Genomic DNA, 15,933 nt, shown 5'->3' on the forward strand with positions numbered 1-15,933 from the left:
GTGGAAGTTGTAGGGTGGGATTTAGAGGTGCCTTCCAAAACTGAACTTGAAAGTTTCTTGGGGGATTCTATAATGACGGCATCTATTTTGCCACTTATGAATTTAATAAGAAGCACGCAAAATATACACAGAATTAATGGACGAAAACCTTCCCTATTGCTCTGAGTTTTCATAGGCGAGTTCAGAGAGAGCTTGTCCTCTGCTCACTGTCTCCTTCTGACACTTTGACATGGCAGGGTGGCTATGGAATCACACATCCCGCCTGGCTGGATTCGGGCACTACATCCTATTAGCGGTCAGCGCTTGGGCCTCTGTTTCCTCCCCAGTAAAGAGTGCATAGTAATAGAGCCTGTCTCATGGGGCGATTGGGAAATTTAAAAGGCTAGTTTGGGCACAGCGCTTAGAAGAGAGCCTGGCACAAAGTAGATCAGCTGATATTTATTGAGAAAATTATTTGCTCATCTTTATCTGTGGGTCGAGGAAGTGTTTGAGGTCAAGAAACTCCATTTCCTTTGTTTTTGTATCATCTACCACGGTGTCCACTGTCTGGTCAGTGTGCAATGAATGTTTGCAGATTTGTTTTATATTGGGTTTTATGTATTATACGATTTATATACTATATGTAATACATGTGTATACTATATGTCTTATATCGTATATATACATTTAACGATATATACTATACTATATGTTGTATGCTACATATGTTATATAAGAGTTTATCACTTTCTATATATGTCTCAGATAGACTATAGTGCTTGCTTAAATTTAGGCAAAAAGAATCTCAACACTGGTATTTCACCAGTTAACTACCCTGTTTCCCCGAAAATAAGACAGTGTCTTATTTTAAGGTGTGCTCCCAAAGATGCGCTAGGTCTTATTTTCAGGGGACGTCTTATCGTTCCTGTAAGTAGGTCTTATTTTTGGAGGATGTCTTATTTTCGGGGGAAAAGAGTAGTTCTCTGGTCTAGTTGCTGAGTAAATCATTAGTTGTTTTAGAAATAATTTGGTTAAAAATGGGCGGCACCTGTGGCTCAGCGGTGTAGGGTGCCGGCTCCATATGCAGGAGGTGGCGGGTTCAAACCCAGTCCAGGCCAAAAACTGCAAAAAAAAAAAAAAAATAGGTGGGGAAAAGAATCAGGATTTGGGTAGATATTTGTTGTTGAAACTAACTTTCTCCTCTAAAACAAATATAAAAATTCTTCAGGGGTCATCCATGTCCTGTGCAGATTTTTCCTCCTTAGATTAAGCTGCTGGCATCTGATATAGTTGTGGGTGGGGCCGTATGCAAAAGAACCTTTGCATTTCTTTCCCAGGCCTCATGTACCAAGTACATCAGTTTTCAGTGTAAAACTAAGTTGCTCCATAAGGAGAGGCACATCTGCCAACGTATGTTCTGTTATTATAAATTGCTTTGTGTTTTAAAGCATATCCCATATCCCATGTTGTGTCTTATTTTTGCCATTCATTTCTTATGTTCATTTTAAAAGTGATTGTACTTGTATGTTAATATCTGTTGTTGTTTTTTTCTTTTGAGCATGACTTATGTTTTATTTTGTGTTTCTTTTAGGTTTTGTTTTGTTTCATAAGATCCCACTGGATGGGTAGCTGAAATAAAGAAAAAGACAGAGAAAGGGGCTGTGGTGCTTGTTGGTTGATGCTGCCCTGTTAGCTGGACTCTTGGGACTACTGTTGGCTTCTCCCAGGAAGCACTGCTTTTGGGGGGTTTCTGGTAGATGTGGGCAGTGTATGGAGGAAGTACAGTGAGAGACCTGCGTATGTTGTGAACGGTGATTCGGGAGCACCAGTGCAGAGGCAGCTCCCAGGCAGCTCAGCAGCACCTCAAGAACACATCTTACATTAATGCTTCTCTTCTGTTTTAATAATAATTCAAATACAAAATTGAAATGAAATTCCATTGGATTGTGCTTCTCTTCTGAAAAGTGTGCTGTTTGACCATACTGGAAATGTATTGATTTTAATTGTTTCTGTTTATTAAAAGGTAAACTGCAACATTAAAAAAAAAAATCTAAAGTTGAGGTCAGGTATATAAGTGCTCACTAAATAATCTAATCTACATTTAATACATGTTTTAGTATCATTTTCTCTTCTCTAATCAGTACTGAATTCAGAGAGTTTGATTTTCCATTTACAACACCATGACTAAAAGAGTGAAGGTCATATACATCATTGCTTGGGGGACTTAATGGGGTCATTGAAAGGTATTTTTCTTTCACTGGCAATGAAAGCCAAACTTTTAGGTAAGGTCTCAGAATCAAGCAAAGCTAGTGATTGCCTTAAGCTCATCAGCTGGCAAAGAAGCAGCAGCTGTTTGGTGGGGCTATAGATTGAAGTTGGGCATAGTCAGTGGCAGAATAACAAAAAGAATGAAATATATGCATATGGTGAAATTACAACCTTGCCCCTTTTTATTTGCCCTCTGTGATCCGCCTGCTTTTTAGAAGTCGGCTGAGTGAGAAGGCCACAGCTTCTCATGCTGTTTGCCTTACAGGATTGCAGCTTTTCTATTCTGAAAAGGCCTGGGAGCAGAATGGCTGGCCTGCTGTGAGCAGGAGAGGAGGTTCTAAGATGGATAGTCCTGCTACAACATACTGCCCTATTTCATGTGTAGGAAAGCTCGTATCAACCCCAGTAGCAAAGAGGTGGCAGGTTGCTAATGCATATGTGCTTTATAATGTCCTCCTTCATTGCTGAGAGGGCAACCTCAGAGCTACAATTCCTGTATCCCCCGGAGTCTGACCCTGAACACCTGTTTCATTCATTTCACCATGACAGTGACCTTCGTGTGCTCTGGTCCCTCTGCACCAGGCAGTACCCTCACCCTGAAGACAGGTTTGCTGTTCCCCCAGCCCACCCCACCTCCAACCTTTCTCATTATGGGGACTCAGGAGCAAGGCCCTGGAGCATTTCATCTGAAAACACAATCAGCTCTGATGTGTTAGACATGGCATGTGTGTGCTGTGGCAGAATTGGAAACTTATTGACATTTAAAAAAATTCTTCCTTGGGGAGGAAGTAGTTGCTCACATTCTGCAGCTTAGCTTTATGGATTTATAGATTTTAACTAGTCCAACGTATTTTGAAACATTGTTTTGAATCCTGTGTGAACCTAGGCATTAGTCTTAATAAACCATGATCCATTTAGGTACCACTTGATATAAAAAGAATATCCATAATGAATATTTTATACTGTATCTTTTACATTAGCCACTAAATACGTTATTGCTCAATGTGGACCTTTCACAGAGTCCTATGGATTACAGCACTTAATTTGGCTTCTCCATCCCCATGCCTTAAAGAAGGACATTTTCTCCAAAGCATAAACGTGCTGCTAGTTCTCAAAAGTTGTCTTTCCAACTGCATTCAAGTGTAAGGGCAGCTGGCGCTTGGTCCGAGGGGGGTCCCAATATTCTCCAAATTCTCATTTTCTTGTTTGCTGCTAAATGACAGTTCCTGTCACTACTAAGATTTCGATCTTTCCCAAAGGTGTTGATTTACAAAGAGGCCAGCTAATAGCAGAAATCCTGACCTCTCGAAGAAAAATGAAATTCAAACTGTGAGCGAGGCAGGGGTTCAGTATGGCAAGGGTTCTTAAATATCGGCCATTTGGCACAATTTTTTTTAAGCTTTTATGCTATTCCATGGAGCCATAAAAAGGTGATGGATTGTTTAAAACTATTTTACAAGCTTCATAGGCCCAAAAGAAGAAAAAAAGAAGAATATTTGTATTCAACAGCTAGAAGGATTGCAGGGTAGGTTTTTGTTTTAAAATGGAAAGAAGTGGACAGATAAGGCAATTTAATATATCCAAGATCAGTTGACATCTCCTAGGGAACAGTGAAAACAGCAGGCTATTAGAAAATTGTTTCATATGGTTCTTGAGTTCTTTTCTTTTTTCTCTTAATGCTTAAAGACCACAATCAGTAACATAGCTTCTCTTTTCTGCACTCTAGCTTCACTCCCTTTCATCCCTTTACTTTTTATGTCCCCCATAAGATTTGTGCTTTCTTTTAGAGCTTCCCACGGCAGGCATTGTGTTTTTGTGGCATTAGAAAAGGAGAGGGGGGCATTTTTGCTGAAATCAAGTCTGTCATCCTCCAACAAGGATGTGGCACCTCAGTGCCAGGGAGGTGTTCTAAATGAACAAAGGGGTCGGGGGAGCCAACACCCACTCCTCTAGAGGGGCAACTGTCTCCAGCCCCAGCCAACTGTGCCCCATGAGAATGGGGGCCCAGGTTTCTAAATCTTATGTTTTTTTTGTTTGTTTGTTTTTTTCAATTCTTCTGATTCTTTAAAAGAAACACAAAACCCGGGATTTTTATGTGAAATGTCCCTATTGCTTTTTTTTTTAGAGACAGAGTCACTGTGTCGCCCTTGGTAGAGTGCCATGGTGTCACAGCTCACAGCAACCTCTAGCTCTTGGGCTTAGGCAATTCTCTTGCCTCAGCCTCCCAAGTAGCTGGGACTACAGGCGCCCACCACAATGCCCGGCTATTTTTTTGTTGCTGTTTGGCTGGGGCTGGGTTTGAACCTGCCACCTTCAGTATATGGGTCCGGTGCCCTACTCACTGAGCCACAGGTACTGCCCCAATGTCCTTATTGTTAAAATGTTGGCTCAGTTAATTTTAAAACATTTTATGGGCCAACAAAACATGTCTCTGAGCTTCCAGTTTGTTGCTTTTGTCTTAAAACATGATCATTGTTCTCTCATTCTATCCTTCTGTTTTTCCTTTGCAAATTTACTCTTCTTTCTTCCTGACAATGCTGTGGAGGGCTTTATTGCAACAAGCTATGAAATGAAGTTTAGCAACCTAGTCACCTGCAGTGCGTGGTTTCCTGTGACTCCCACCCCACTGCGACCCTGGGCCCTTTCACCTTGCTGGGAATTTTCCTGCAACATTGTCTCCCCACCATTCCCTGATTGGTCTCACTTCCCTGTGGCCAAAGACATCCTAGTAAGTCCTTCCTCCTGTTTTATCTGACACTAATTCCTTTTCACCAGCACCCTTGTTTCCTGCCCTACTTGGGTGCCACCAGGCTTAGATGGGAAAGTGCACATACTGTTTTCATGGGTGTCCCTAACATACCAGTGTGGCCACTGGTAAATGGAAAACAGGTATCATCTTCAGGAGATGTGGTCCAGGTCCTTTATTTTATTCACGTTGAATATGGCCCCCTAGGACCTTCTCAGGCAGCTGAGATAGACTAAGATACACCCCCTGTCATAGCAGGAGACATCAACTCTGTGACAACAACAAAAGTAAAACAGTCTGAAGCTAAGGAAGATTCCTCTCTCAATAGGAAAAATGAATCTCAACGTACATTAGAGACAATCGATTCAGGGGTTCTTATTCCCAGTCTCCCAGCAGGGTCTGATTTCATTTCTGACCCACTGAGATTTCTTTCCAGAAACAGGTAGGAAGGGAAGAGCTGAACAATCCCGGCCCCTCCCACAACATGGACACAGAGGGAGTTCGCATTTGCTGCTCACTCTTCAAGTAATCCTGAATCAGATTCACAGTGGCTGAGGCGTGCAACATGTCAGAGAGAGGAGAGGTGACAGTCGGTGTCATGGGGAGTAAACAGTGAAGGAGCCTGAGCCAGCAAATCAGCTTCATGCTGGGTGTGAGGGAGGGCATTGGAGGGACACCTGCTTCCTCTCTCCTCTCCTTTTTATTTTCTTAGAATCTCTGAATTTTGTGTTTCTCACTTACATTCTAAATTGACCCCACAACAAACTCAGAGGGGTTTTCTTTCTTTCTTTCTTTTTTTTTTTTGCTTTATGGGTAGCTTTGCAGAATTATAATATACAACCCCCACCCCACGCCCTTGCAAAATGGAATGAAAATATTAGACGGGAGCTGTGGTAAGTTCCCTCCCTCCATCGCAGGGCAGGAGGGCTCCTCCTCTACCTGCTTTGGTGCTTCCTGTCTAGAATGCCTCCCTTGGTTGTGACCTAATTCCTTCTCAGTACAGTAGAAGTTAATTTCAACTTGTTTTGTCTAGATCAGTGTTTTTCAACCTTTTTTATCTCACAGCACAATTGAACCTACAGTTAAACTTCAGCAGCACACTTAAGTTATGTCAATCAAAAAGAGAGTAAAAAAAAAAAAACAACTTATACTGTGCTTTGAACTTTTTAAAAAAATTATTTAATTAATTATGTATAAAATTTTCGTGGCACTCCCAGGATTCTCTCATAGCACGTACCATGGCATGCTGCTTGAAAATCACTGGTCTAGACTCCAGATCCAGAAGGAGAGCTGTATCAAAAAAAGGGATTCCATACGATATGGGGTCTCACAGGGTTGCTGCATCCAGCTCTGTGGGCAGGGCCAGTCATGTCTCAACAATGTCCCTGGAGGCTCTGGGGTCATGTAGCTTGACAGACGTGACTCTGAGGACACTAGGACAAAAGTAGCCATTCTATAGATTCTATAATGTGTGTGACCTGGAAACCATGTCAGGTTAATCCAAAGGCACCTGGGAAGCTTCGTTTAGGACTATCCTGGACAGATCGTGAACTTCATTTGCTGTGAGGCTTCCAGACTGAATTAGGTCGACAGAATTCCCAACCCAAAAAGTCACATGAAAAAGGCAGTTACAGAGGCAGTTTTCCACAGAGGTCAGCCCATTTGCTTGTTTTGGTCTTCGGGGACAGAGGAACCTCCCAGTCATCTGATGTTGACAGTGAGATCACTCTTAAGTTTAATTCAGGATAATGTTGCAGTGTATCCTTGGCACGGCCCTTGGTGAGCACCTAGGGTATGCTGACCCAGCACCTCCTCCCAGCCCTCCCACACCATTGACTATGACCAGAATCTTAGTTTCCACGAGGAAAAAAAAAGTATATGAGAAGCAGAGAAAAGAACAGAGATTTTTCATCACCTTTATTTTAAGATAGTCCATTTATGAATTGAGTATAAACAAATACAAAATAGCAAGAGACTCCCAAGAAAGGCAAATCCTTGAATTTCCCCCATCTCATGTTCAAATCCGTTTGCTGTAATCCAGAGGCAGCCTGTGAATCATTCTCATGCCCTGTTTTTTCCCCTGTAATGTTCCAGGTTCTAAAGCCATCTTTTCACATTTTCTGTAAATAATGGGTAATCATTTTTTACGTTTTATTTTTAGTGCTGTTTTAACAATGTGGATAGACCATAAATGTACTTGCTGAACTCATTCATTTTTAACAAGCCAATAAAGTTTTGTGATGCGTCTCCACGTGTCTTGCTTTCTCTGTAGACCCCGCACACTTCTCTCCTTTCCTCAGACGTGCACTGTCACCCGTGTGCCAGTGGTGGTGCTCAAAACGGAGGGTGTTCGAAGAAAGAGTGTGAAAACATCATTGAGAGTTTGGGGGGGAGTCCGAAACCCACTTTAGGTTCTGAAATAAATCATCTCCAAAAAAAGATTTTTAAAATTTCCATCCATATGAATTATACATTTATTGTTTACTGATTCTTGCATCAGAAATATTTTCATTGGCAAAAAGGAAACCCTGGGGAAAAGAGTGTAAGATAATTTTTTTTTAAAAACCCTACATTCTGTGGGAAAACCCTTTGGTGTTTTAAAAACCTGGAATGACCCTGCTCCCAGCAAGAGGGTACACTCAGTGCTTTTTCCCTAGCTTCAGAATGAATATGTAGTCAAATAAATATAATGACTTGTACTTCCATGGAAAGGAAGAGAGAGGGACACAGTGGATACAGAGGGAAGATGCCGTGGGAACACGACCGCTAGCCTGTGACCACATTTCGTGTCCCTGTTGTCTCCATCCTCTGGCCTGCCGCACCATCCCTGCCTCATTTTCCCTTTGAGGATAGGACCTGAAAGCAGGGCTTGTAGGCCCCAGCTCTGTTTCATTTGAGCCTGCTGTCACCTTCTGATAATTGGGAAGGGGATTTTCTCTCAAATTGAAGAATTGGGATTGGAGAAAGTAATCTAGCATGACCTAATGTTTTATCAAGCCCAGTACTCTGTCCCTCTTTTAAGAGACTGATGCTTAGTGATGGTGACCTGTGCTTTTTCTAAATCTCCCTTTCAATTTGCTGAACTGAGAACATGTTTCATATTCTCGGCTGAGCATATAACACATCTGGACATGGTATGATAATTTGAGCTGGTAGCCTCAGATCCCAGGCTATGCAAGTCTGAATCACAGCTACAGCCACAAGCAACATGACCGTGGGGCAAGTTCTTTCACCACTCCATTCCTATATCTCTCCATTTCCAAAATGAGATGATAGTAATAGTACCTACCCCACTGTGCTCTTAGGAGAGTTAAATCACAAAATCACCATCCACTGGCTATATGCAGATTATGTGGGTGCAAATAATGGAGACCAAATAAAAGGAAACTTCATTCACTGGGCTGTCCCAGCCGTGGCCCATGCTGGGAAGTTTGGAACTTTGGAAGCTCCTCAGGAGTTACTGTGATTCTGCCCCTGTATCCCTCTCTCTACCCAGGTGATTCTTCCACATTGATTCTACTGCAAATTTTATTTCGATAAAATAAAAGGATCTGATTTGTTTGGGTTGTACTGTAATAGTTTAATGAGTTCGAATGATGCTCTGTAATTTGAAGGTTCTTGAAGGAACGGCGTTGCACATCTTATGCTGAATACGGCTGGCCTCTTTTGTTTTCTCTTTTATAATTTTTGATCATTGGAATAGGGTCTACAATAACCTCAATTTATAAATTATCTATTTAAAATACTTTGCTGAGAATATAAATTAATAATTTGTCAAAAGATTGTTAGAAAGAAAAGACCGTTTCAAGTTCCCTCAAGCCTGAGAAACACCTGTTTACAGGAAATGAGTTACAAATAACTAGACTGTTCTTTTCTGCCTTTTGAGGTAGTTTCTGATACTCTAATAGGCCACTCATTATTGGCCTAGGTGAAACTACTTTATATTTGGAGTAATAAAATTCCCTTTTCTTAGTACTTTGTAAATTGGGATTTTTTTATTGTTAAATAAGTGGCATTGATGTTTTTACCAGCACTTAATTTAAGATCCTTTTACTATTGCTTCCATCTTTTCTAATACATTTTAAAGTGAGATCTGTCCCAGGATCTAAGAGATAGTAATAGTGGGCACTGATTTCTCATTGTGTGCTTGATTTATCTCTTAAATGCTTCATGATCTTCTCAGCATCCTTATGAGGCCAACCCTAATATCGCCCATTATTTAAATATTAGAAAACTGAGGATCGAAGCCATTCAGGGACTTGTGTCAGATCATTCAGCTGACAGTTAACAGCAGGACTTGACTTCAGGTCGTCTAGGCACCAGAGCTGGTATCATGAACAACTCGCCCATGTGGACCAGAGTGAGGCCAGCCAGGTCCCTAGGGTACAACGTGTAATTATGTGGGGGTCACTCTCAGGGTAGTGCAGATGCCCAGTGTGTAGTCCTACCAGCACAATCAGAGACTATTGGTATAGAAAAGTGAATTGGAAGGTTGACTTAAGTCACTGGGGTGGCGCCCCGTGGTCCCAGCATGCTCTGCTCTCAGGTATTTGTGCCACTAAGGAACCCCTTTGAGATCTTGACTTGCAAGTATGCAGTATAGCAGTGAAATTGGCACACGCTCTTTAAATTTTACCGTATGAAACAGAGACATTGCATCAAGTGTGTATTCAGTGCTAATTAGCTCCTGAAAACCCAGAGCATGCCTGCTTTGACCATGGTGGCTGAAGACAGCTTTGTTGTTTATGATTGTCCTCAGGTCAGTGTTCTCATCACTCTTGAACTTGGAACTTCCCATTCCTTTGGAGTGGTCCCTGCTTTCTGATGAGTGATCTTGAGGGAAACCACCTTGGTGGAGGTGGAGGGGCCAGATGGAACAGGAGTTTGAGGACACATCCTGTCACCTCCAAGAACAGGATCCAGACATCAGAACGAGGTGTCAGAAAGTGCCTGGGCTGTGCCTTGCCTTTCAGGCACCCAGAGGCAGAGCAGCATCAGAGCAGCTCAGTGATACTGATGCTCCTGCCCTTGAATGTCCCATCTGGCAGCCGAGATTGAAAGAGACTGCCAAGGGCACACGCTCATTTTCCAGTCATTTGGTTAAGTCCCATCTCACACGCTACAAGACCCCAGAGCCTGTGTTTACTGAATTAAAATCTCTGCCTGACCATAAATTAACGAATAGTTAATCCTCTCTCTGCTTTAAAATTGTTATTCTCTTGCCAAAGAGGAAAGGAGAAACCTCTTTTGTGTTCACGTACCACCCTTTATCTCTTTTTAATAATTCTCATCATGTTATGATCAGTCCTGCTGAATTATTAAATAAAAATACAGGCCATGGCTGTTTGCTTTAAGGATTATAAAGCAGCCTTGGGTAAATTCATACAATTTCATCTAAAGCCCTGGATTCAGGCTGGGTCGCCAGAACCATTTTACCTTTTCTAAGGAGTTCTAGGGTTTTACATGAACCAGGACACAGGACACAGTCTCTGAAGATGCTTCAGGCTTTTCTTTTTTTTTTTTTATTAAATCATAACTGTATACATTGATATGATCATGGGGCATCATACACTCGCTTCATAAACCGTTTGACACATTTTTATCACAGTGGTTAACATAGCCTTTCTGGCATTATCTCAGTTACTGTGCCAAAACATTTACATTCTATGGGCAGATTGTCTTCTTGGTATGTATGTCAGCCTCCTGGACCTTGAGGAGGTTGATTACCTCTCTGTCACCCTTCTCTCCACACTGCTGAGCTGAATGCTGCTTGAATTCTGTGCCGGGTGTCTGAGTGGTGCTGTGCACAGGCAGGTGCCCCATGGAGGAGGCCCTCCCGGTGTATTTGCCATTTCTGTGTGGGGAGGTGCCAGCTCTCACAGGGCTCAGCCCTGCCATCTGGAATCCTATGGACAGCACCTCCCTGCGGTTCCAGCTCTCACAAGTTCCCAGTAAGACAATTTTCCTTACCTGGGCCTCCATCCCTAGAGGTGGTAAAGGCGTATCTGTTTCCAAGTGCATCGTCATTTCCTGTCTGTCCCTTTAACCTGCCTACATCTTTCCATGTGGTCCTTACAATACATCTCTTCCTTCAAACCATCTTGGGTGAGAGTTTTTTCTTGAAAGGACCCCATCTAAGACATTTATAATTTTTTAAGGTTATTACCTCATTTTTCTTACATCACATGTATTCAAAATCTGGTAAATATTTAGTAAGTGTCAATGACAGTAGTTGACCCTTGAACAATGCTGGGGTTAGGGACACCAACCGCTTTCCTCCCATACAGTTGAAAATGAGAGTGTAACTTTTGACTCCCCTGACGCTCCATTACTAATAGCCTTCTGTTGACCAGAAGCCTTACTGATGACAGTGGAATAACACATAGACTGATATCAACATACATCTTATGAATTCATGACATGCCTAACATTTTCTTAATTTTTTTTAATCTTTAATCTTTTCTAGGCTACATCGTTCATCTGTGAGATTTTTCAAATTGTGCCGAATCTCTAAAAATTCTTTCAGTGTAGGTTATTTGAAAAATATCTACGTGTAAGTGACCCCATGAAGGTCAAATCTGTGTTGTAGTTATATATGTCAGGCAGGTAGCTGGGCACCGGCAGGTGTCTCAGCAAACCAAACAGATGCCATCTTTGGCCTCAAGGGCTGTGCTGGTACTGTTGCGGACTCTAATTTACACATGAGAATAGCTTAGAAAATCAAGTAACTTGTCCAAGGACACACAAACCAGATTCATCTCCCTATAAAATCCCTGCTTCTGGCTCTGCCTTTCAGAGACCATTGATTGTCCTTTGCCCCTGGGGTGTCTCTAGCTGCAAGTCTGAACCACCATTAAACAGGCAGCTGCACGTCTTGTTGCCCTGCTATAAGCAAGAGCATCCCTGCCCTTGTTACCTATTTTCTTTTTCTTTCCCTTTTATCTTTGTTTTTAAAAATAATTCTCTCCCCTTTTTTTTCTAGTTTTCTTTCCACCCAACACAAACACCACAAATAAGCTTTGTCCCTTAATTTTTACATATTAATTTTTTTTAATTGGTTAGATGGAATGTGCTTAGGAAAGATTGTGTGTGTGAGAGAGAGAAACCTGTGGCTCAAAGGAGTGGGGCGCAGGCCCCATATGCTGGAGTGGTGGGTTCAAGCCCAGCCCCGGCCAAAAACTGCAAAAAAACAAACAAACAAAAAAAACAAAACAAACAAAAAAAAGAGAAATGGAGAAAAAGAGTAAGCAAGGAGAGAGGCTCTAACATGGGAAGAGCACATAATTCTCTCTCACACACACACATATCCACGGAATAGGAATATTTCATACTTTCAGCCCGGTTAGATTTAATGGGAATTTAATCCCAGTCCAAATACCTTTTGTCTCATTATCACCTGCCCAGTGCTCACTGTGCTGTAACACTCCTAGCTCCTTTAAAAAAATTTTCCATGTTGTATTTTTTGTGTGTTTTGTTTTCACTTCATTATAAATAGCAAGAAGTTTGCTGAGAAGAAATGATTACAAATCCCAAAAGGTTGGTGTTCCGATCTGAGCTCCAAAATGTAAGGATTGAGTGGATTTCAAATTTGGCAAAATCTCTGACTTGGCAAATGCTTCCATCCTTATTTATGACAGCTTGGAAACTTCCATTTTTCAGGGTTTATAAACGGTGCTGCTGATTTTGTCTCTTTTTTCTATTTTGCTGTGAATTGTGAAATAACCAGCCTGAAAGTTTCCTTGTAATGTTAACCCTCTTAGCACAGGGAGAATGAGAGGAGAGAGGGGTGGGGGCGAAAATGTGTGGGAATTATTGTGTTCGTTCTTGGTTATAAGGAACTTTTTACTTATTTCATGTAGGCAGTGGGCTTCCCTTTTTCCACCTTTCAAATAAAGTAAAAACCTGGAAATGTTGAGGCGTGAGACATAGGGAGTGATGACCTATGGTTGTCATTAACACTTTTTAAATTTTTTTTTCTTTTTATTAAATCTTATTTCTTTTATTAAATCTAGCTGTATACATTGATGCAGTCATGGGGTACAATGTGCTGGTTTTATATACAAGTTGAAATATTTTTATCAAACTGGTTAACATAGCCTTCATGGCATTTTCTTAGTTATTGTGTTAAGACATTTATATTCTACATTTAGTACGTTTCACATCATTTTAAATTTTTAATTATAGATTTTATTTATTTTGGGGGGGTTACAATGTGTTGATTTTTAAATACAATTTGGAGTGCTTACATCAAACTAATTAATACAGCTTTCGCCTCATTTACTTGATTATTATGTTAAGACATTTATGTTCTATACTTGATAAATTTGACTTGTACTTTTGCAATATGCTCCATAGGTGTGGTCCTGCTGTTTACCCTCCCTCTATCAAACCTCCTCTGCCCCCTCCTTTCCCACTCCATTTCTCTCCTTCATCCTGGGCTGTGATCTAACTTTCATAAGAAAGTGTGAGTAAATATAAGTTGATTTCATAGAAGTACTGAGTACATTGGACACTTTTTCTCCCATTCTTGAGATACTTTACTTAGGAGAATATGTTCCAGGTCTACCCATTTAAACATAAAAGAGGTAAAGTTTTTGACCAGCAGTCTTCTAAGGGACAATAAATCTTATCCCCAAATGGCAATTTAACAGTTGAGATTTTGAGATTCTGAGGCAAGACAGCTAACACGGAAAGTCTCAGAAAATTTCCTCTAGTGGTATGTGCTGTGTGCCTCCAGGGCCCTCTGCCCAGGTTCTTACTAGAACATTGTCAGAATGGGGGACAACTGAGACATCGTCTGCTTCTCCTTCTCTCTTCCCCCTCTGCTTTCTTTCTCTTTTTCTCTTAACTCCACACGCAATGCCTCGAAGCCCAGCCACCTTAGGTTTCTTCGTGAGCACCTTTTACTTTGATTCGTGCAACCACATAGACATTTGGGGCCTCCATGTATTGGGTGGAGGAGGCAGGTTTTGCTAAACACAGGCAGTAGGAATTTTCAAATGTAGAATGTATTCTCTCAGAAGCAGACACCAAGATGGGATTGAAGCTGCAAATATTTTTAGCAGGAGAAACCTGCGGGTGAGAGAAAATGGGGAGGGTGTTCAAGTGGTTTCAAGAACATCCATCAGACTGCAGTGCGAGCATTCACCCTCAGTGAAGGAGAGAGGGAAGGTGGGTTAGGTCAAGCCCCCTACTGCCGTTCACTCCAAGGAAGTCTTGGCAATGCTACGGAGGAGTCTTGGAACCCAAATTGGCCATCAGAAGAGTTCTTTGTCTCCCGGGACAGGTCTACCGTCATATTCCTATCATCCTCAGTCACTGGCACTGCAGCAGCTCATGGGGAGCATGGTCCCTACAACTGAGCTCTTGGATTTCAGAACATAGTGTCTGATGCCCCTCGTCAATTGCATATTCCCTGTTGAAGTTCTGTGAGGTATATATATATTTTTCCTTTTCTTTTCTTTCTTCTTTTTTTTTTTTTTTTGGCCGGGGGTAGGTTTGAACCTGCCACCTCTGGCATATGGGGCCGATGCCCTACTCCTTTGAGCCACAGGCGCTGCCCCTGTGAGGTATATTTTTGTGGCTCTCAAACAATAGGCTCTGTCTTTTATGAGCCCCACTTAATGGATGTGCTTGTTAACCACTACTCACTGTCTCTTAGTAGGACCTAATGACCAACAGACACACTGCCTCACACATTCTTGGCTGAACATCTGGGTTGGTGCCCAAGGGGTCCACTGCTTCCTTAAAGGGCCCCAACCAGTTGCATCGTTTAAAAGGGCTTCAACTGTCATTCTTAAGAGAAAAATGCACACCAACTGGGCAAATCAGCATTTGAAATGCTTAAAATGTCATTTTTGATCTGTAGCCATCTTTTTATTTATGGCAACATAAAACAACATCTGAAACTAAGACCTGTTTGTGTTTTCCTTGCCTACATACTAAAACCACAAGAGATTTTATTTCATTTCATTTTGTGTTCTCCGTCAAACAAATTTCCTATCATGGCAGCTCGCATCATTGGTTCATACTCTTTCAGTGGAGTGTTTATGGACGTGGACATCAGAACTGTGCCAGGCATGAGGAAAGAGCTGGGGCAGAGCACAGCGACACAATTATTCACCCCTGCTCTCAGCAGCTCTGGACTTGAACTGTTTTCAAGAAGAATGATGCCTTATTCAGATTCGACAACTTTATGCAGTGTTTTCTATGTGCTGGAGTGTAAGTTGCTGACTCACATGACTACAGAGACTTGATGGTCATGTCCCTGGATAGGTGGGCCAATGGGGACTGCCACCACCCCTGGTTCATGTCACCATGTAGAAACGCAGGGTTGGTGCAGCCAGGCCAGGTCTTCTGTGTTTTTAAGACAAGGAGAGATCTGGGTTTTTGTGTGATATTTTCCAGTTTTTAAATGTTGGCAAGGCCCTTCACATTTTTTAAAACCCCTGTGAGCCAAACATAACATGTCTTTATGCCAAATTTTGCCTTTTGTGACCCTCTTGCTGGACACAGCTTTCCGACACGGTTCCTTTGCCACAGCCTTGAGTAGATACTTGTCAGAAGTCAAGCTTCCAAGAAGCAGATGCTGAGAGGAGGATTCACGTGCAAGTGATTTATTAGGGTGTGACTGGGAAAAGAATGAGGGACTATCAGAAAGGAGGAGGTGGGGGCAGGCAGTAAGCTTCAGGATTTGGCCTGATCATTTAAGGGGCCTCTCAGGAGTTGCCTCATGCGGGGATTAGGGAACTGGACTTTCCCGCATGTACACCTGCCAGCTGTTGGCCAGGGTTGCAACAGGCCAAAGTGGACTCCAATAGCTCGAGGGGACACCCCCAGAACAGCAACACAGGTACTGCTGTTGCCACTTGCAGGGCATACAGTGGCAGTAACAATGGCTCTGAGGCCCTCCACCCCACCCCATCCCCCATGGCACAGCC

General features: G+C 42.1%; 1 protein-coding gene across 10 annotated transcripts in view; it reads left to right on the forward strand.

The window, feature by feature from the left end:
* The window catches only part of NTRK2 (neurotrophic receptor tyrosine kinase 2), a 381,718-nt gene that overhangs the window by 156,735 nt on the left and 209,050 nt on the right, over window positions 1-15,933 (forward strand). The window contains exon 15 of one of the 10 annotated variants that reach the window (XM_053576800.1): window positions 1,571-7,240. The exons of the other annotated variants lie outside the window; for them this stretch is intronic. Coding sequence (XP_053432775.1) covers window positions 1,571-1,608 — 38 coding nt within the window. The 3' untranslated portion in view covers window positions 1,609-7,240. Of the gene's footprint in view, window positions 1-1,570; window positions 7,241-15,933 lie in introns of those variants that run through there. 10 annotated transcript variants of the gene reach the window in all.

The sequence above is a fragment of the Nycticebus coucang genome, chromosome 2 (assembly GCF_027406575.1).
Source record: "Nycticebus coucang isolate mNycCou1 chromosome 2, mNycCou1.pri, whole genome shotgun sequence".
NCBI classification, from domain to species: Eukaryota; Metazoa; Chordata; class Mammalia; order Primates; family Lorisidae; genus Nycticebus; species Nycticebus coucang.